The 22,566-nt window shown below is 35.4% G+C and overlaps 1 protein-coding gene across 1 annotated transcript in view; it reads left to right on the top strand.

The window, feature by feature from the left end:
* Positions 1-22,566, top strand: part of LOC127876342 (anoctamin-4-like) — a 94,110-nt gene that overhangs the window by 32,259 nt on the left and 39,285 nt on the right. Inside the window, exons 3-7 of the mRNA XM_052421447.1 lie at positions 822-886; positions 7,435-7,608; positions 8,649-8,747; positions 11,888-12,015; positions 14,709-14,738. Coding sequence (XP_052277407.1) covers positions 822-886; positions 7,435-7,608; positions 8,649-8,747; positions 11,888-12,015; positions 14,709-14,738 — 496 coding nt within the window. The remainder of the gene's footprint in view (positions 1-821; positions 887-7,434; positions 7,609-8,648; positions 8,748-11,887; positions 12,016-14,708; positions 14,739-22,566) is intronic.

The raw sequence follows: 22,566 nt of genomic DNA, 5'->3' as shown, positions 1-22,566 counted from the left end.
TAGATTACAAATAAATAAATAATGTTGTTGCAATCTAAAACATTTTTATGCATCGATAATTATCACAGACATTTCATTAATTCCTTCTTAATGTATAATCTCCATCGTTAATTCGATCGTTTACGACGTTATTTGCCATTTTTTCCGAGTCACAATTTAATTCTGTATAGTCCGCCATGTTGATAAAATGTCAAATGATGTAAGCGACAGGTGCCCATAGCAACGTTGAATCGTATACGCGATTCGCATTTTGTTAAATTGGTATACGTCTCAGTAATTATTTCAATAATTAGATCTAATTATCTTAAAGACGAAAACGAGTAAATCAAGCACAGTCGGAGCGTCACAGACAATCAAGGAAGCTGATTTTGCGGATCAAGTTAGATCGTAAGGCAATAAAGATGTTATCGATAAGGGCGCGTGGCGTAATTTGCCTTTGAAAAAAAAGGCGCGTGGCGAAATTTGTCTTTGAAAAGGGCAGCGTGGCGATCCGGGAGGGCGGCGTGGCTTTTCGCCACGCTAAAATGGCCTGGGAAAAACACTACACCCATCAGCATGGGTTTGATTGCTCCTCCTTTCAGCTGATTGCCTTGTTTTAAATGTCAACATAATCACTGTACAAATAGTTATCATCTTTGCTGGATCTATAAACAAATGAATAATTTTGCAAAAACCCTAGAGATTTATGTTGATGATAACAAGGATTATTAAAAAAGTATTTCATAATTTTTACACAGATTTTAAGTACATAAAACTGTTATCATAGCATTTCAGGAATATACATTGTAAATCATAATAGAAATTCTCTGGGTATTTTGCAGGTCACCCACATGACAATGAGCCGACAGAAGTGGTCACAGAGAAAGTCCCTGGCGGACCTCAAACGGTAACAATGATTCTGAGACTGATTGTAGTCTGTCCAGTTTACCCCTTGGAATTAACCTTAAAGCCTCGCTGTGGGAATAAGGGGCTTGATGAATGACATGTGTAAAGTGTCGTTCCAGATTAGCCTGTGCAGTCAGCACAGGCTTATCTGGGATAAAATGCCACTTTAATGGAATATTTTGTATAAAGGAAGACTCTTCCTAGTGAAAATCCAGTTTAGGAAGACAGTGTTGTCCCTGATTAGCCGATGTAGACTGCAAAGCTAATCTGGGATAATACTTTACTCACATGTATTAACTTATCTGGAACAATACTGTACTCACATGCGTTAAGCCCAGTTTTCCCAGAGCGTGGTTCAGCTTTATAAATTATGTATGTCACATGGCTAAGAGACTCACTCACTGTATGTCACATGGCTAAGAGACTCACTCACTGTATGTCACATGGCTAAGAGACTCACTCACTGTATGTCACATGGCTAAGAGACTCACTCACTGTATGTCACATGGCTAAGAGACTCACTCACTGTATGTCACATGCTTAAGAGACTCACTCACTGTATGTCACATGGCTAAGAGACTCACTCACTGTATGTCACATGGCTAAGATACTCACTCACTGTATGTCACATGGCTAAGAGACTCACTCACTGTATGTCACATGGCTAAGAGACTCACTCTCTGTATGTCACATGGCTAAGAGACTCACTCACTGTATGTCACATGGCTAAGAGACTCACTCACTGTATGTCACAGGGCTAAGAGACTCACTCACTGTATGTCACATGCTTAAGAGACTCACTCACTGTATGTCACAGGGCTAAGAGACTCACTCTCTGTATGTCACATGGCTAAGAGACTCACTCACTGTATGTCACATGGCTAAGAGACTCACTCACTGTATGTCACATGGCTAAGAGACTCACTCACTGTATGTCACATGGCTAAGAGACTCACTCTCTGTATGTCACATGGCTAAGAGACTCACTCACTGTATGTCACATGGCTAAGAGACTCACTCACTGTATGTCACATGGCTAAGAGACTCACTCACTGTATGTCACATGGCTAAGAGACTCACACACTGTATGTCACATGGCTAAGAGACTCACTCACTGTATGTCACATGGCTAAGAGATTCACTCAATGTATGTCACATGCCTAAGAGACTCACTCAGCCTTAAATGTTGTTACTTACTCTACATGTACTTGACTGCTCTCCCAACAAACACAATGGCTTACCAACATTTTATGCCGCCGGTAGGGTGGCATATAGCAGTTGAACTGTCCGTCAGTCAGTATGTCAGTCAGTCTGTCCGTCCGCCCGAAAAAAACTTCAACATTGGCCATAACTTTTTCAATATTCAAGATAGCAACTTGATATTTGGCATGCATGTTCATCTCATGAAGCTGCACATTTTGAGTGGTGGAAGTTCAAGGTCATGGTCATCCTTCAAGGTCAAAGGTCAAAAAAATATTTCAAAGCGGCGTTCATCTCATGAAGCTGCACATTTTGAGTGGTGGAAGTTGAGGGTCAAGGTCATCTTTCAAGATCAAATGTCAACTCTTTTTTTTTCACAACGGCGCAATAGGGGGCATTGTGTTTCTGACGAACACGTCTCTTGTTAACTCTCTTGCAACAATTTTACTTTGGATCTTATTTCATAGAGACAATTAGATACATTTATGGGAAAGCAAAATTCCCAAAAGCAATGCTTTCTTTTTCTCTGCAGATAAAAGGATCCACTTACCTCCATAATCCAGGACAATTATTAATTTATAATGCAGAAAGCATATCTAATTTTCTGGTTGACATATATTGTATATTGTTCACAAATTATGTATGGGTTATTAGCATTCCAGTGTTGCTTGTAGTGAAATGCCAAAAGAGTTCATGGTGCAGGCGGCAAATTACTGGTACCACATTCATGTGTTGTGATCGTATTCATAAATAGTGAAATCCAATAATCTGCAAATATCCAGAACAAAACAAAACATGTCTAATCACAATCATGACTACACAAGTATATCTTATTGGTACTTTTCTACATTGATAACTGTGTCAAACTGAAATCATGCCCCTGTACAATAATATATAGGTCTTGTGAAATTTATATATTCATCCGGTACAGTATAACTACCGTAATTACTCTATGTTTTCGGACACTAAGTTTTCGGACACCCCCTTTTTTAGCAAAAATAATTATTTTTCGTGATTCTTTATTTTCGGACACACGAGTTTTCGTCCGTTATTTATGTCTCGAAGTTTTCGGACAGTATATTTTACAGCGCTATTTTACCAAATTTCGAACCTGTTTTCGATATCTAATCACACTTCGATCATGGGGTTTTACAACCAGATTAACATCATAAAACATTGCGGGTGCATGCCTGAGGGCAATGGACCATTACATTTGCGTTATTGGGTTAATAACATTTGCGTTATTGGGTAAATAACCTTGTAAACCGGTATTAAACAATGGTTTCGCCCGATAGCATAAGCGTTATGACAATTACCAGGGTTAGTGCCAATTAACAGTTCAATTATCTATTGCAATGGTACTACCCCTTCTCAGTAAAATAACTGTGACAAATACTAAATGTTTCAAATATGGATGCACCCTATTACAAGTTTTACAAACAATGGAAGGTGTTACACAACAACTATCGGAAATGAACAAACAAAGAATTCATAGTTTGCTTTTTTTATTGCGTTAATTACAGGTTCATACAAGCGTGTATCGGTACATCACATGCTCATTTTTGAACTTGTTGGTCAAAGTACAACCTTGAAGTAACTTTCTGTCAAATAAATTAAGCATATACAATTATTTAAAATGCAGTGCAAACATGTATAACTGTAATTTATTCTATACGGCTTGGTATTTTACAAGCGCGTGCTATTACCGGTAGTCGTTTATACAATTGACGCTATTTTCGGACACTTCCATTTTCGACTCTAAGTTTTTGGACACCTGTATTTTGTTTATATTTTTCGTATCTAAGTTTTCGGACACGAATTTTTTTTTTTTTAATTTAAGTGTCCGAAAACATAGAGTAATTACGGTATATTGTACAGATTAAAAGATGTGAAAGAACTAAGCATTCCAAAATGAAACACAATTTTCATACCCTTCTCCTATAATAAAAATGTTCTTAATATATTCATCATTTGCTGTCTGTTAATTTGGATTTTTTTTTAATAACCTGGTGTCACTGCTGCTATATAGACCTCTGTTATACGTTCATCTTAGCCCCCCCCCACCCCCACCCCCTTACTCAAACAGCAATTATTGCCTGTGTTCTCATTGTACATTTGTATGATTTCCCCATATTTGCAGTTTGAAAGTGAGGCTACACTAGTTGACCCCAATGACCCTACGAATGGGGTCAGAGTTCGCACAAGGTCAGGGGTAGGTTTTGCATAACTAAATGGGATGTTGTATTGTGGTTGTATTGTGGTTGGTTGCATATACATTTAACACTATTATTCTGTAATAGTGAAAATTGTTCCTATGAAAATACCGAATGAAAAATTTACCATTATTTCACTATCAATCGTGCATACTCAATTTTTTTGTAAAGCATGATTATTGGTCTTTGGATGCGCCAATATGAGTATCTATCATAATGTACTAAAAATATTGGTAATTGAAAACATATTATATTATGAATGTTCTAATCCACCAAGTTACTAGAAGTCTTTGACAAGCTAAATTCCAAATACCTGGGTATTCTTTGATTATCATAAGTATGTAAGGTACATAACCACTTTGTATATTGTTATTCCCCCCTTCAAAGAAGAGGGGGTATATTGTTTTGCTCATGTCTGTCCGTCCGTCCGTATGTTTGTCCGTCCACCAGATGGTTTCCGGATGATAGCTCAAGATGGCTTAGGCCTACGTTTGAAACTTCATAGGTACATTGATCATGACTTGCAAATGACCCCTATTGATTTTGAGGTCACTAGGTCAAAGGTCATGGTCACGGTGACCCGAAATAGTAAAATGGTTTCCGGATGATAACTCAAGAGCGCTTATGCCTAGGATCATGAAACTTCATAGGTACATTGATCATGACTCGCAGATAACCCCTATTGATTTTCAGGTCACTAGGTCAAAGGTCAAGGTCACGGTGACCCGAAATAGTAAAATGGTTTCCGGATGATAACTCAAGAACGCTTATGCCTAGGATAATGAAACTTCATAGGTACATTGATCACTACTCGCAGATGACTCTTATTGATTTTCAGGTCACTAGGTCAAAGGTCAAGGTCACGGTGTCCCGAAACAGTAAAATGGTTTCTGGATGATAACTCAAGAACGCTTATGCTTAGGATCATGAAACTTCATAGGTTCATTGATCATGACTCGCAGATGACCCCTATCAATTTTCAGGTCACTAGGTCAAAGTTCAAGGTCACTGTTACTCGAACCAGTAAAATGGTTTCCGGATGATAACTCAAGAATGCTTACACCTAGGATCATTAAAAATTCATAGGTTCATTGATCATGACTGGCATATAACCCCTATCAATTTTCAGGTCACTAGGTCAAGGGTCAAGGTGACAGTGACTCGCAACAGTAAAATGGTTTCCTGATGATAACTCAAGAATAATTAGGCCTAGGATCATGAAACTTCATAGGTACATTGATAATGACTGGCAGATGACCCCCATTGATTTTCAGGTCACAAGGTCAAGGTCACAGTGACAAAAAACATATTCACACAATGGCTGCCACTACAACTGACAGCCCATATGGGGGCATGCATGTTTTACAAACAGCCCTTGTTATAATTTTATTTTTAGTTTTTAATTACATACACTTTTTACAATATATGGACGCATTGTTGATAATGGACACGAAAAAACACACACAATATTAGACTAAATCTAGTCATAGAGTATAAGATTAGTGCTGAAGACAGGTTTAGCGTTTAAGCAATATCTTAAAAAGCCCCAGCATTTCCCAACAAATAATCTTATACTTATCTAATTTTATTCTTATTCCATCAGTTTTGCATTCTTATGTGTTAATTAAAAAAGTAACAAAAAGGAATGGCTGAAAAGAAGACTAAAACATTTAATGACATGATTTAAAAAAATCAATTATGGCTTGTGTTTACTGTATCAGCGTTGTTGAATACATAAAAATTTATTAAATGGAGTTGATCTTGTTAATTGTGGGTTTTATGATGGGATAAAACTAAAACCTCCTCATCAACATCATTATTGTTAAAAATATAATAATTGTCACCATTACCATAATCACCACCTTGACCCTGATCCTGAGTATCGACTTCATCATAATGAGCATCATTAGCATCATCATCATCATCAAATTGGTCATCAGCATCAAAATGGTAATCATCATCAAAATTATTATCATCATCAAAATGATTATCATCATCAAAATGGTAATCATCATCAAAATGATTATCATCATCAAAATGATTATCATCATTACCGTCATCATCATCAAAACAGTCATCATCATCATTAAAATGATCATCATCATCAAATTGATTATCATCATTACCATCATAATCATCATCTTCAAAATGGTCATCATAATCATGAACTAGTTCTTCATTTCTTCGTTATTTTTAAGAAAGGGATTTTCTTGAACAAGATGGAATGTTGAACTATTCATTTTGATGTTATTAAGCAGGAAGATGTGTTCATGGTTTATATTTACATGTCCTTATTTCTGACATTATTGATTAAGTATTTGCCAAATTCTTTCGGCTTGTCAAAATGACATAAAGTAATCCATACCTCTGGACCCTATTCAGTTGTTTAACTGCATTACCACTTCACTTCAAAATGCATGAAATTTACCTGTGATATTGACTTTTCCAGTATTTTCTGACATGGAAAATATTTAGAAAAAATATGAAATTAAATAATGGTTTATTTGACACATACTATTACATCTAAACAAATCCGACTGTTTCATTTAGGTTTGTAATTTGTCGAAAAAGTTAGAAATGTTGCATATATTTAAATATATTTACTATATGTTGCATATTGATTTCTTGTTTTATGCCACTTGAATATAAATACTGGTGTATTTGTCATGTATATTATTAAAACATTTTTATACAAGAAATATAAGACACAAGACATTAGGATGCAAATTATCACAAAATCTACTTATAACAAGTTTCATTTAAATGATCCATGGGATCAAATTTATCAAAGGTTTCATTGTTACTGAAAATGACTGTCTTCATTCTTTTAAAGTCACATATTTTTTCTTTAAACAGTTACACCATCTGTCCCACTATAACAGTGTCCATAACTAAAATAGTATTGTTGCAAAGGGGCAGAAACTTTGCGAGCATATCAATCAGCGTACATGTGTTCACCTCTGTTTTGGATTGGATGTTTTATACACTGCAAATGTTGTGGCATGTATTTAAAAAAAATTGTGTAAGTGGTATTGCATCTAACTCAAAAAGTATCTGTGTCCTTGGGACATATTTCTATTTTTACTCAACCTCTGTGTACTTAAAATGTGAAACCAGCTGTGCTTTGTGTTGCCAGAGTCGGAATGAAGAGTTCACGATGTTCTTCAAAGATGGCGCTCGACGAATCGACTTTGTCTTGGCCTATGAAATGGGAACCACAGCGGAACAGGAAAACCGAGTTAAAAAGCGGGCATACTTTCTAGACATGATTAAGAAAGAAGGATTGCACTTGGAACATGAGAAACCAGAGGTGATGTACTTTCAAACAACAATAGGGAATAAATTAAGGAAATATTGAAATTTGTTTCCCGCAATTGTGAATAACTTCTAACATTTAAAAATATAACAGAAATTTTTAGGATAAAATGTCTTAATTAGACATTTTTCATGTCTGATTCTCAAAAATAAAGAATCTCATAAGTTATTCACTAAAGCTATTGAGACCTAAACTTTAACACTATGCAAATATTGTGCATTTTAAAACAATGTACATGATTTACTAGATCTGTATGGATTCTGAAATGTTTGTCATCAAATGTAGTCAATAATTCTTTTCCTTGGAATCAGAGTATTGGAAAATGTAAATGTTAATTGCATATAAAGTAGCATACATATTTTTTTTAACATATATTTCCCAAGTGAGCATAATAGATCTAGCTTTCAAGGAACTCTCCTATCTATTTTATCATGCAACTGCAACATTTATTTAATATATAGTAACTCTCTTATGGTTTATAGGAAATTGTCAGTGTATTAAAAGTGTTAATTCACTGTTTCAGCCAGTGAACTATGACCATGATATCAAATATTGTCTATAATTTTAACTGATTTGTTGTGAAATGATGTCAATATTATGATTTCATAATGCTATTATTGTTTAATCTTTTATTTTTACATGTGGACAAACATTGGAAAAGCATTAAATAAAAAGAAAATATATTCCTTTTGGTAGATTGTCAATTTTATTAAGGTTGTGATGATAGAAATGAAATATTGTGTTCATGGCTTCGCCATTGTTGTAACATTTGATTCTTTTTATCACTTCTGAATTGAAATTGATAATCTACGTAAACCAACAAATACACTATATCCTCAATATTTTGGCTATATGTTTATTCGTCGTACAATAATTTATTTAAGTCTTCAATTATTGACCAATCATAAGAATTTAGTTAATTTTCTAGTGTTACTTAAAAAAAAATAATTAGTATTTAAAGCTTTAAAATGAGTTGTATACTTTTTTGTCAACTTTATATACTATATGTTATAATTGCAACGTTCGTGTTATAGGACTCTAAGAGTGGGAAGGTGGCCTTTATAAAGTGCCACGCCCCCTGGGAGGTTCTGGCCAAGGGGGCGGAGCTAATGAACATGAAGATGCCCTTAGCGGTTTGTATTGAACCCAACCCTATCATGCCCTCCCCTAAATAATGCGGGGGGTATATTGCTTTGCACGTGTCTGTAAGTCCATTGACATGTTATTTTACGCACAATATCTTGCGAAAGCTTAGACATATCTATTGTTATTGGTACATCATCAAAAGTGTTAGGTTACTTGGCAGACATGGTAGATACCAATTTATTTTAAAGTAAATGATCAAAGGTTGTATGGGATTGAATGAGCTTTAAACATGTCATAAATAATAGTCAGTTAAAGTACAGTTTATACCCATTAAAAACCTCTCTTAAGTAGACTTTCAATTACAATAAAACATCATCTTAAGATGGGACACTCTGTGTTCTCCTAGCTCCGCTATTATTGATACATTTTGATTCTTCCTACAGTAAATACATTCCAGTATGATTTCCACCTAGTGTTTATAAAAGCTCTGCTCCAGCCAGTGGTATTACCCATGTGTTGACATTATTGCTGGCTGATTTCTGTGTGTAAGAGATTGAAATAACTGAAATTGAAAAAGAGGAGTGAGGGTTATGCCTATACATGTTCTACAAACGTAACTTGTTTGTGTCCAAACCTATTCTCTTAACTGCCTGTTCCCCAAAGCAGTTTGCCAAAGCCTGCCCTTAGTTCATTGTGAACCTTTTCTCTTAAACTATATATTGTCAAAGGTTCGAGCTGCCACCGGTTTAATTAGGCACGCTCTTATTTTATTTGAACCTATCTGCATCAACTATATGTTGTCCAAGGTATGAGGCCTGATGAGTTTTTATTAGGCCTGCCCTAATTTAAGTTTGAACCTTTTTACTCTTACTCAGTTTTGTTACTGTGTAGGTTTTATTAAGGTAATATCTATTCTTTTCCGTTAGTAGAACCAATAATAAGCATAGAAAAAAAAGATATCTTAACAGTTCTGCTTATTCATTTGTGTTTAATGTATGATAATTTGCACCATTGGTGCAAAAAGGTACAATGTGCCCTCTTATGTCAATGTCACATGGTACCTATTTGCACCCTTGGGGCGATTTGGTGAAGGAAAATGGTGCAACTCACTCCCAATAAAATGTTCATACGTGTTTTAGTTGTTTGATGTTTATAAATTTTGGAATCTCAGAACAAAATGCTTAAAAATGTAATGGTTTTCCTGTAAAACAAGGAATACAAAAAATAGACATTAATACAGGGTTTTCCACAGGCCATTTAAGCGCCCCTTGCCGGGGCGCTTGAATTTCGAAATCAGAGTCCCCGGGGAGCTTGAAATTTTTCGATCAGTGTATTTTTTAGCAAAAGAAAGTGGAGATTGTCCAAAAAAAAAATCAAGGTTTCTCTATCAGTGTATCAATATTCCATGTTTTTGTTTTAAAAGAGCACTCGGTACCTACTTTCACAAGTAATCGCCATAAACACCACATGGGGTAATGGATAATCCACTGATAAGAGAATAGCATGACGCGCGTATCGATTATTCTAGCCACATTACACAGTCATTTAAATGCTGACAAGGATGTATCTGGTAACTTTCCAGTCGTCAAATTGTGAAGTTCATTGTCCAATCGGTTACGCGAATGCTTATGAGGGCGGGGTTAACTATTGACCATTATTTTTGATTGACGTCGGGCATGAAGTAAGAGTTTATCGCAGCTTGATTAGCAAGAAGTTGTACCATTTACGTAATATAAAACCGGTAATTAGTACAGTACAGTACATAAAAGACAGTTTCGGGCATCATCATCACACCTTTTTACTGTAAACAAGTGTTACCTATGACTCATAATTAATACGAGAAATTAATTGCAAGTGGTAAACAATTAATTATTATAGCGAGTTAGTTGTGCAAATGACTCCCGGTTACAATTATGTGATACAATTTAATTCCAGTACATGTATATTTCATCATGTCCATTTATAAAACTGATTCACCTCGTTTTTCTGACATTTATTCGACACGTAATGCGCTTTAACAAATTTTCGTTGAATTAATTACGCACACTTGTAAATGTTTCGTCCAATAATCGATAGTAAGAAGACTGATCATGGCAACCGGCTGTGATCCTCGTGGACAACGTGAATTTCATGCATAATTCCGTCACAACATTTATTCGACTCGTAAAGTGTTTAAACAAATTATCGTTGAATTTATAATGCAATGGTTAATATTTGTTGAAATCTCAAATGGGAATAATTAAATTTGTAATCCGAAACACATTCCTGTAAGTCGATGTTAACGCGTTTTTAATCCGAAACACACTTCCGAATGTAAATGTTACCGCAACATTAAATATTTTTGCTTCAAATTAGCAGTGAAAATTTATTTTGTGTCGAATCTTTTTCTCAATTAAAAAGAGCGCGAAAATTATGCAGCATGTACAACGTCGCGTCATTTGCATACAAAAGCGTGCGTGTATTGAGCGTTTTAACAAGCACAAAACAGGTCAGGGGATTGACGCATATTCAGAGGCAATATTTCATCAAATCTATAAATAGTCACTTCAAAAATGGCAAGGTTTGTGTTAAAGAAATAATTGAGAGCTTTTATCGTAAATATTTACCAGAAAGTGATTGATAAAAACGGAATAAACGGGATTGTCGGGTAATAAATAGAAACTTAAAAGTAGTAAGTATACAGTAATAGAGTCGGGTTGAAACGGATGTATTGGGCAATCGTTCGAGTCGGGATTTTACTATCTGTGCGGGAAAGTTTTAAAACAAATAAACAAAAAAAAATATTTTTTTTAATGACTGGGGGATTTTTTTGAAGAGTCATAGCGCACCAAATGTTATCTTTTTACGCTGTTTTTCTTTGAGTTATAACGCACCACAGAACGTGGTTTATATATTGTATTGTTATAAACACTGTTTTAAGAGAAAAGGTTCACAATGTTTGGTGATAAAATTCCCTAATTTTGTTGAAAACATAGGCCAATTTCCAATGTGACTGCTTAACATTTATGTAAACAGTAAGCGGATTTAATAGAGAAATACATATCCAATGAAAATAAATTTACTTTGGTAACATCTATGTAAATAGTAAGTGGATTTAATAGAAAAAACAACATATCCCAGGAAAATAAATTTACTTTGGTAAAAAAGACAGAAACATCTTGGAAACATTGCAACAATCATGTTCCAGCCCAATGACATGCCAACCCAAACAAGTATCTTCCAATGCTGCCCGACCCCTTTTGACCTCGATAAGGAACTGATAGAGGAAGATGACAACTATTTCACAGCCCCTTTCAACAGGAGCCGCATGGACCAGTAAGTGTGCACCATAGCAGTCACTGGGTCATTGAGCCTTGTAGTGTGGAACAGGACGTAAAGCATGTGTGTAAAGTGTCATCCCAGATTGGCCTGTGCAGTTCACACAGGCTATTCAGGGACAAGATTTTAAACCTAGACTGGATTTTTGTTTTGATGAGATTATATGTTAAAACAAAAAAAAATAATACAAGTGTTGGCCCTGATAAGCGGAATGCACAGCTTTATCTGGGACCATACTTTACGCACATGAGTTAAGCCCAGAAACCTACTCAATTGAATTCAGGGATGGTGAAATTTATTGACTGTATTTTTTAGTGTGTCTCATCGATCATTCACTGGCAAGTGAAAAATGTTATTGCTATAAAATTGAATCAGAGTTGAACAAATTAATTTATTATTACTTACAAGTAGCCAATATGACATTTTGCCGCCCCAGTTCATGCTTATGAAGTGTTGTGTTTTAATAAAAAAATTAGTTAAGTGATATTTAATTTGAAAACACTCACCACAATATTGATTTAAATTTCGTTCTGTTATGTTTCAATCCAAATAGATTAACCTCATGCTCTTAGCATTTGCTAATTACCTGCCTAGTTGCATACGGATTCAAATATTAGTTAAGTTTAATTGAATAATTGTTGAGAAAATTCACAACTGTTCTGCTAGCAGTTGGAAAACATTGATAACTTTCACCAGACTGCATTTTAGAGTCTAAAATGTGCAAATATTCTTCAACGAGGTGTTTTCACCATCATAAGGACGTCGAAGGATAATGCTCATTATATATTGCACTATAGAACCGTTTTATTCCACTATGCATACCCAATTGTTTTATTTCTTTTTGCAGCCTTCATGAATTATATGATGTTTAAAAATCATTGCTCACCTTTGTTTTGTTTCTTGTTTATTTCATCTTCAATTTAATTTGTGATGTTACGTCTCCTGTGATTGGCTGAAACAGTGGACAGTAAGAAGCTTTTTGATTGGTTGATGCATTTTGCTACTTACTTACAAATTCAGTTTAACTTTGAACCTTTTGGAATGCTGTTTCTTGTTCAATTTAACATTGAATGAGTTTGCCTAATAGTTATTTAAATAGTTTAGTTCGCTTTTGAATTTATAGTGGTACTGAAAGATTCAGAATAAATCCTTTTAATTGTATTATTGTTCAAAAACTATTGATTATACATTTGAATTTATAAAAAAATCATTTAGTGTGTTATAGCCCTTTGCTAAATTAATAATGTACTTTTACTTTTAATTACAAAAGAAAAACCCTTCTTGACATAATTTGAGCTCTGTAATGTGGAAATGGGTCCTATGCTGCAAGGATAATTAAGCCAGACCAGCCTGTGCATTTTATGCACAAGCCAGAATGTACTCTGTCTGCTTAAGAGTAACACATGTCTTAGTGGTCTCATTTGAGGACAGGGCATCTTCTTACCAGCCTGTGCGACTTCTCAGGCTCATCTGGATCTTTATTCTGGCGGCATATGGCATAAGACCCTTTTTTGCATGACATGGCTCATTTTATTTTGGTAATAGTGTTATTGCTATTTTTAGGCAAGCTAGTGCAGTCAATTTAAAGGCATGTGTAAAGGGTATGATCCAAGACCAGGGATGAATGCTGGTATATACATCTGATGTATCCTTGTATACTAAGATTGTGTGAACTTATGCTTTGAATGGGGGATGGATTGCAGTATATATTTCAGTGTCTTGTATAATGCATGTTGTATTTATCCAAAGAAGTTATATTTAACTCAGGATTGTCAAATGTCAAAATGAGTAACTATCTAAGTTCATTGCAAATTTTCACTTGCTGATTCTCTGACAGTACAATTGCACTTGTGCGAAAATTCTGACTTTGACTTCTGTATCGTCGTAAATTGTTCATAGGAAAGCACTCCTGTTGCATTGTTCTTTGAACAGTCCTTCCTGCACAAAATGTAGAAATAATGTTTCAGAAGTTGCCTAATATTGTTCAAAGGATAACCACTTGGTAAGGGTTGAAAGTCAAACTTCTGTATCCCATGCCTGAATACAGCAATTATACACCAATAGAAATAGTTTCATCTGAAACGTTTGTTATAGGGCTCCAGTTATTGGAAATGGGGCCTCATTCATTCGGGGTTTTCTTCCCTCAAACGGTTTGTGGGTGTGATTTGTGTTGGCGTGTTTTGCCGGAGTGAAAAATTCTGCTGTGTTTAATTTGCTTTTTGGATAAGTTTTTGATTGCCAATTCCTCCAACAATAGTGTACATGTACTTTGGATTGACACTGAGAATTTGCCATGTAAATTAATGTAAATTTATGCTATGCCTGCGTGAAAAAATTAGAAAAAAATCACTAAAACATTTTGATACAAAAAGAAATTTCTCTCTTAAGTAATTAAGGTAAATAGTCAACGATTCAAAGTTACCAAAGACGATTGTGATGAAAATAGTTAGAGTAGACTGTGCAAACAATTTGAAAAACACCTCATAGGTGTCCAATGATCAGAGTTTGACATCAACTGTTTGATTTTCTGTTCTATGACAAAATTTTCTATGAATGAAACTTATAAATAAAAGTATACTTACTTATTTATTCATCAGTACATTCTGGTGGTTTGAAAGGAAGTTTGTTTCTTCTAATTGTCACATGGTGTCACCATTTTATAACACGTTAATGTTCTACTTCGACTGCAGGTTTTTTGGTTCACCAAATCGGCATGATTGGTAAAGTTGAAGTCAATGAGCTTCAGATAGGAATGACTTAAAGAGTTACTTGTAGCAGTGCTATTGTCACAGATAAAGGACCCTTAAGCCCTAAAATCATCACTTAGATACATATTTTGAAGCATTTGCAGTCCCTAAGAAAGTTATATTTAATTAAAGACATTTCTTACTAAATTCAATTTATTTTTTTAAGGCTTCATTTCCAACCCTTAGATACTGATCAGCAGCAAACAGCATAAAACCAGAACAGACTGCAAGTTGCTCGCAGGCTGTTCTGGTTTTATGCGGTTTGCACATAGTCATGTCCACTTTGCTTCTAAGTGGGAAAGGGTTAACTTTATGAATCACAATTTAATACTGGACCCAGTCATTTCAATTTAATGCACAGTATTCACTGTACATTTTATACTCTTAAAGAGTGTGTGTTTGTTCACTGTACTTTTTATTTTATTTTACAAAACTGTAGGGATGCACCTGAAAAAATATTCACTTAAAATGCGCTTAAGTGTATTTATTTTATGGTAAAAAGTATTTGTTCAATATATTCCCTATCTGGAGCTCTGATCTGTTATATTTTTCAGACTTTTTTTATACCAAAGTTAGACCCCTTGTTCCACATGTGTTCATGGTTGGGATTTAGAGATAATAACGGTCTATTAACATTCATTTCAATACTTATATTTTATGATTTCTTATTTCTATAGTAAGTTACATACAAAACACAATACTAAACATAGAAAGGAGCAACAAGTCAGTGTTTTGTATGAACTGACCTCAACATTTAGATGATGTTATCAGTTTAAAATTGATGACATAGTATATATATACTTGATCTAAATAGACTAGCTCTTAGATTGTTGTTTCAAAATTCTATACTAACAACTAACATGTTTGATACTGTTTAATTGTTTATTTAATAGTCATGTATGCATGTGTTTTATATACATCCTGATATCCAAAAAACTAACACTTGTTTGAAAGTTTTCACATTCAGTGTTATAGTACTTAGAAGTTCACGTGAAACTTGAAGGGACCAGATTGTACATTTTCATGCATGCAGTCATTGTTATAACTTCATTTCATAGCTGCATGCAGTGCACTCAAGAGCTGTTTTGAGTCATCATGATTTTTAACTGAGTTTTTAGCTCCACTGGCCAGAGGCCAGCGGGGCTTATGTCATGGTCCTGTGTCCGTCGTGCATGCCTGCGTGCGTCCGTGCGTTAACTTTTTCTTTAAACATCTTCTTCTCCTAAACTACTGGTCTAATTCTGATGAAATTTCTCAGGAATGTTCCTGGGGTGAACCTCTTCCAAATTTGTTCAAATTATGCTCCTGGGGTCAAATTTGACCCTGCCCAGGGGGGGGGGTCAAAAATTTGAAAATTTGCTTATATAAGTCCTATTTTGTGAAAACTTTAGAAATCATCTTGTCCATAACCATTGGGCCTAATGCTACCAAATTTGGTATGTAGTGACTTCTTTTTGTCCTCAACCAAGTTTCTTCAAATTATGCCCCTAGAGTCAAATTTGACCCTGCCCCGGGGGGTCAAAAAAAAGAAAATTTGCTTATATAAGGCCTATTTTGTGAAAACTTTAAAAATCTTCTTGTCCATAACCATAGGGCCTAGGGCTACCAAATTTGGTATGTAGTGACATCTTATAGTCCTCTACCAAGTTTCTTCAAATTATGCCCCTGGAGTCAAATTTGACCCTGCCCTGGGGGGGGGGGGGTCAAAAAATTGAAAATTTGCTTATATAAGGCCTATTTAAATTTGTGAAAAATATAAAAATCTTCTTGTTTATAATTGTTGGGCCTAGGGCTACCAAATTTAGTATGTAGTGAAATCTTATAGTCCTCGACCAAGTTTCTTCAAATTATGCCCCTAGGGTCAAATTTTACCCTGCCCCGGGGGGTCAAAAAATAAAAAATTTGCTTATATAAGGCCTGTTTTGTGCAAACTTTAAAAATCTTCTTATCCATAACCGTATGGCATAGGGCTACCAAATTTGGTATGTAATGACATCTAATATTCCTCTACCAAGTTTGTTCAAATTAAGCCCCTGGGATCAAATTTGACCATTCCCCAGGGGTCACAAAATTGAACATATGCTTAAATTGGGCCCATTTTGTGCAAACTTTCAAAATCTTCTTGTCCATAACTATGGGGCCTATTTCTACCAAATTCAGTATGTAGTGACATCTAATAGGTCTCTACTTAGTTTGTTCAAATTATGCCCCTGGGGACAAATTTGACCCTAACCCCGGGGGTCACAAAAATGAACATATGCTTAAATAAGGCCTATTTTGTGCAAACTTTAAAAATCTTCTTGTTCATAATTATAGAGCCTAGGGCTACTTAATTTGGTATGTAGTGATATCTAATAGTCCTCTACCAAATTTGTTCATGACTCACAGATGACCCCCCTATTGATTTTCAGGTCACTAGGTCAAAGGTCAAGGTCACGGTGACCCGAAATAGTAAAACGGTTTCCAGATGATAACTTAAGAAGGCTTATGCCTAGGATCATGAAACTTCATAGGTACATTGATCATGACTCGCAGATGATTCCTATTGATTTTCAGGTCACTAGGTCAAAGGTCAAGGTCATGGTGACCCGAAATAGTTAAATGGTTTCCGGATGATAACTCAAGAACGCTGATACCTAGGATCATGAAACTTCATAGGTACATTGATCATGACTCGCAGATGACCCCTATTGATTTTTAGCTCACCTGAGCGATAGCTCGGGTCGAGCTATTGTGATCACTCACCGTCCGGCGTCCGTCCGTCCGTCTGTCTTTCTGTCTGTCTGTAAACAATTTGTAAACATCTTCTTCTACTAAACCATTGAGCCAATTTCAACTAAATTTCATGTGGAGCATCCCTAGGTCATGGGACAAAAGAATTGTTAAAAAAAATTTGATCACATAACCAAGATGGCCGCCATGACTATATATGGTAAAAACCTTAAAAAATCTTCTTGTCAGAAACCGCTCATCAGATTTTCAAAAAATTTCACAGGGATGACCTTTGAAGGCTCCCCTAAAAAAGTTGTTCAAAGAAATTTGATTCGTCAAAAAACATGGCCGCAGGAGCTCGTTGAACTTTGCATGTTTATTCGTTTTTGCCTATTTTGTGAAAACTTTCAAAAATCTTCCACATTTTTTGTCCGATCCTTTCCAAATTTGCACAGTGTCTTTATATTAATGAGGACACGAACCCTACAAAAAATGAGCATTATTGGTCCATGAAGTACAGAATTACCTCCCCTTGAATTGAGAAAATGGTGTTTATGCAATAAAGTCCAAATTTTTCATCCAATTCTTTCCAAACTTGTAAGGATTTAGCATGGTTCAAACAAGGGAAACAACTACGGTTTATGCATGTTCTTTTTATTACAGATTTGCCTCCCTTTAATTCATTCAAAATCTCATTTTACAGCAGAGATTCCAAATCTGACCTGTAAATGAGCCCCATATTTACTGCCAGTGCTAGGTTACCTTTTCCCATTTGATCATTCTTAAGTATTGGTCTTGTAATGCTGCTACTGCTTCTGCTACTGCTACTGCTACTACTACTACTACTACTACTACTACTACTACTACTTCTACTACTACTACTACTACTACTACTACTTCTACTACTACTACTACTACTACTACTTCTGCTACTGCTACCACTACTACTACTACTACTACTACTACTACTACTACTACTACTACTACTACTACTACTACTACTACTACTACTTCTACTACTACTACTAGTACTACTACTAGTAGTACTACTACTACTAGTACTACTACTACTACCACCACCACCACCACCACCACCCCCAACCTCCACCACCACCACCACCACCACCACCACCACCACCATTACTACTTCTACTACTACTGCCACTACTACTACTACTTTTACCACTAAAAGGACACGAACCCTACAAAAAATGAGCATTATTGGTCCATGAAGTACAGAATTACCTCCCCTTGAATTGAGAAAATGGTGTTTATGCAATAAAGTCCAAATTTTTCATCCAATTCTTTCCAAACTTGTAAGGATTTAGCATGGTTCAAACAAGGGAAACAACTACGGTTTATGCATGTTCTTTTTATTACAGATTTGCCTCCCTTTAATTCATTCAAAATCTCATTTTACAGCAGAGATTCCAAATCTGACCTGTAAATGAGCCCCATATTTACTGCCAGTGCTAGGTTACCTTTTCCCATTTGATCATTCTTAAGTATTGGTCTTGTAATGCTGCTACTGCTTCTGCTACTGCTACTGCTACTACTACTACTACTACTACTACTACTACTACTACTACTACTAGTACTACTACTTCTACTACTACTACTACTACTACTACTTCTACTACTACTACCACTACTACTACTACTACTACTACTACTACTACTACTACTACTACTACTACTACTACTACTACTACTACTTCTACTACTACTACTACTACTACTACTACTTCTACTACTACTACTAGTACTACTACTTCTAGTACTACTACTACTACCACCACCACCACCACCACCCCCAACCTCCACCACCACCACCACCATCACCACCATTACTACTTGTACTACTACTGCCACTACTACTACTACTTTTACCACTACTACTACTACTACTTCTACCACTACTACTACTACTACTACTACTACTACTTCAACTACTACTACTACTACTACTACAACTTCTACTACTACTACTACTACTACTTCTACTACTACTACTACTACTACTACTACTACTTCTACTACTACTACAACTACTATTACTACTACTACTACTACTACTACTACTACTACTACTACTACTACTACTACTACTACTACTACTACTACTACTACTACTACACCACCACCATCACCACCAGCACCACCACCACCACCATTTACAGTGACAAAAAACGTATTCACACAATGGCTGCTACTACAACTTATAGCCCATATAGGGGGGCATGCATGTTTTACAAACAGCCCTTGTTTCTATGGGATTTTAACCACAACTGTTCATGTTTATCTCAGACACATATTTTTAGGTCACCTGTCATGAAGTGACACGGTGAGCTTATGTGATCGTGTGATGTCCGGCGTCCGTTGTGCGTGCCTGCGTGTGTCCGTGCGTCCGTCCGTCAACAATTTGTTTGTGTAGACAGTAGAGGTCACAGTTTGCATCCAATCTTGATGAAATTTGGTCAAAATGTTTATCTTGATGAAATCCGGTTTGGGATTGTATTTGGGTCATCTGGGGTCAAAAACAAGGTCACTAGGTCAAATAATAGAACAACCTTCTGTAGACAATAGAGGTCACAGTTTTCATCCAATCTTTATGAAATTTGGTCAGAATGTTTATCTTGATGAAATCTGGGTTGGGATTTTATTTGGGTCATCTGGAGTCAAAAACTAGGTCACTAGGTCAAATAATAGAAAAACCTTGTGTAGACATTAGAGATCACAGTTTTCATCCAAGCTTTATGAAATTTGGTCAGAATTCTTGATGAAATCTGGGTGGGATTGTATTTGGGTCATCTGGGGTAAAAATCTAGGTCAAATAAATAGAAAAACCTTGTGTTGACAATAGAGGTCACAGTTTTCATCCAATATTTATGAACTGTGGTCAGAATGTTTATCTTGATGAAATCTGGATTGGGATTGTATTTGGGTCATCTAGAGTCAGGAACTAGGTCACTAGGTCAAATCATAGAAAAACATTGTGTAGACAATAGAGGTCATAGTTTTCATCTGATCTTAATGAGTCAGGTGAGCGATTCAGGGCCATCATGGCCCTCTTGTTAGGTCACTAGGTCAAAGGTCAAGGTCACGGTGACCCAAAATAGTAAAATGGTTTCTGGATGATAACTCAAGAATGCTTATGCCTAGGATCATGAAACTTCATAGGTACATTGATCATGACTCGAAGATGACCCCTATTGATTTTCAGGTCAAGGTCACGGTGACTCAACTTAGAAAAATGGTTTCCGGATGATAACTCAAGAAGGCTTATGCCTAGGATCATGAAACTTAATAGGTTCATTGATCATGACTCGCAGATGACCCCTATTGACGTTCAGGTCACTAGGTCAAAGGTCAAGGTCACGGTGACTTTACACAGTAAAATGGTTTTTGGATGATAACTCAAGAAAGCTTATATGCCTAGGATCATTAAACTTCATAGGTACATTGATAATAACTTGCATATGACCCCTATTGATTTGTAGGTCAATAGGTCAAAGGTCAAGTTCACAGTGCCAAATAACGTATTCACACAATGGCTGCCACTACAACTGTTAACCCATATGGGTGGCATGCATGTTTTACAAACAGCCATTGTTATATTTTGAGATGATTCTTTACAAAGAAAGATGCTACTATTGTTTTTGTTATAAATGTGTGAACGGCTCTTAAGAAGGAACCAGAGATTATTAACCCTTTACTAAACACTAACATGATTTTACAGGTTTGTAGCTGACGACTTTATAAATAATTGTGATAAAAGGAGAAATGCTCAAGATGAGCAATTTCTCCTTTTATCACAATTATTTCTACCCTACCTGATCATTTCCTTCAGATTCCATTACAATTTAATTGTCGTCTGCAACCTCTTTTAAATTGGGAAAGTCCAAAATGTGTCGTTTGGTAAAGGGTTAAGGCATTTTGATTCATATGGGTCTTGTGAATCTGTTTCAAATCAAATGCGTAGATTTAATCTTCAGCATCTAAAAATATGTGAAATAGAAAGAACAACAATATCTTTTGGAGAGATAAATGTACCTACGTTATAAGCAAAGGACCTGTGCAACAATTCCCGGGCTTTTTAGTCTGTTTAGTTAACATGGTAGTAACTTTTTTCCATATATAAAAATGCTCACCCTTCCAACTTAAAGCGCCCAGTGGGACGAGGGATAGAAAGAGAAAGTCACATGCTTGAGTACATTTCAACCCATGCGCATTGAACGTTTTTTTTTGCATAAAAAAACAGTGGAGCGATACAGGGCCATCATGTCCCTCTTGTTTTTTTACGTGACCAAGCATCATTAAGCAATCTGAAGCAGTGATAAGTAGGGTATATTTCAACAATCGTTAACTTCAGACATGTGTATTAATATTATTTATTATTATTATTTATATTTTATTTTGATTTCTATGTTTTCAAATTTTGTTTTCATATTTCACCTTATTTAAGAAGAGTATTGTTTTGGGAAGTACTGTACATTTAAAAAAAGTCATGTAAAGCAATGCCTTTGTAAAAAGTGCATTGTGTGAGAAACCTATTGATTCTGTAGGAATTCTCTTGAATTTCAAAAATGAAATTGTCCAAAAGTTCCTTTTGTTATTTTATAAGAAATATCAATATCATCTGTAGTTTTTCTACACTGTTCAAACTCACAGATGTTGGAGGATGGCATAATTTTTTGTCTTTTTTCCATAAAAAAGAGCTAAAATTTATTGAACCAAACTTTAATTCAAGGAAGATGTAGATTTTCCTTAATTTGTCATTATATTTGCTTTTACCACAAAGCTTGGTACAACATTATAATATATTTGTAAATTCTGTGAGATCTTACCTGAATCTAGCCTCTGTACATGCATGTGCAATACATGCAACTTTTCAGTCTATGTACAGTATTATTTTGCCACAAGATATCAGTTGCAATAATTGTAAGCAGCATGCATTTCATTCTATGTGTACACAGCATTTGTAAATATTCAACGGTTTTCAAGATGAATCAATTACTTACCTGTTTACGTTTAAATTCAACATATCTAAAGAAGCCAATATATTACAGCAACATTTCATATAGAAATA

Source organism: Dreissena polymorpha, chromosome 4 (genome assembly GCF_020536995.1).
Source record: "Dreissena polymorpha isolate Duluth1 chromosome 4, UMN_Dpol_1.0, whole genome shotgun sequence".
Taxonomy (NCBI): Eukaryota; Metazoa; Mollusca; class Bivalvia; order Myida; family Dreissenidae; genus Dreissena; species Dreissena polymorpha.
The sequence above is the reverse complement of the archived record's forward strand: the minus strand, read 5'-3'. Positions and strand labels throughout refer to the sequence as shown.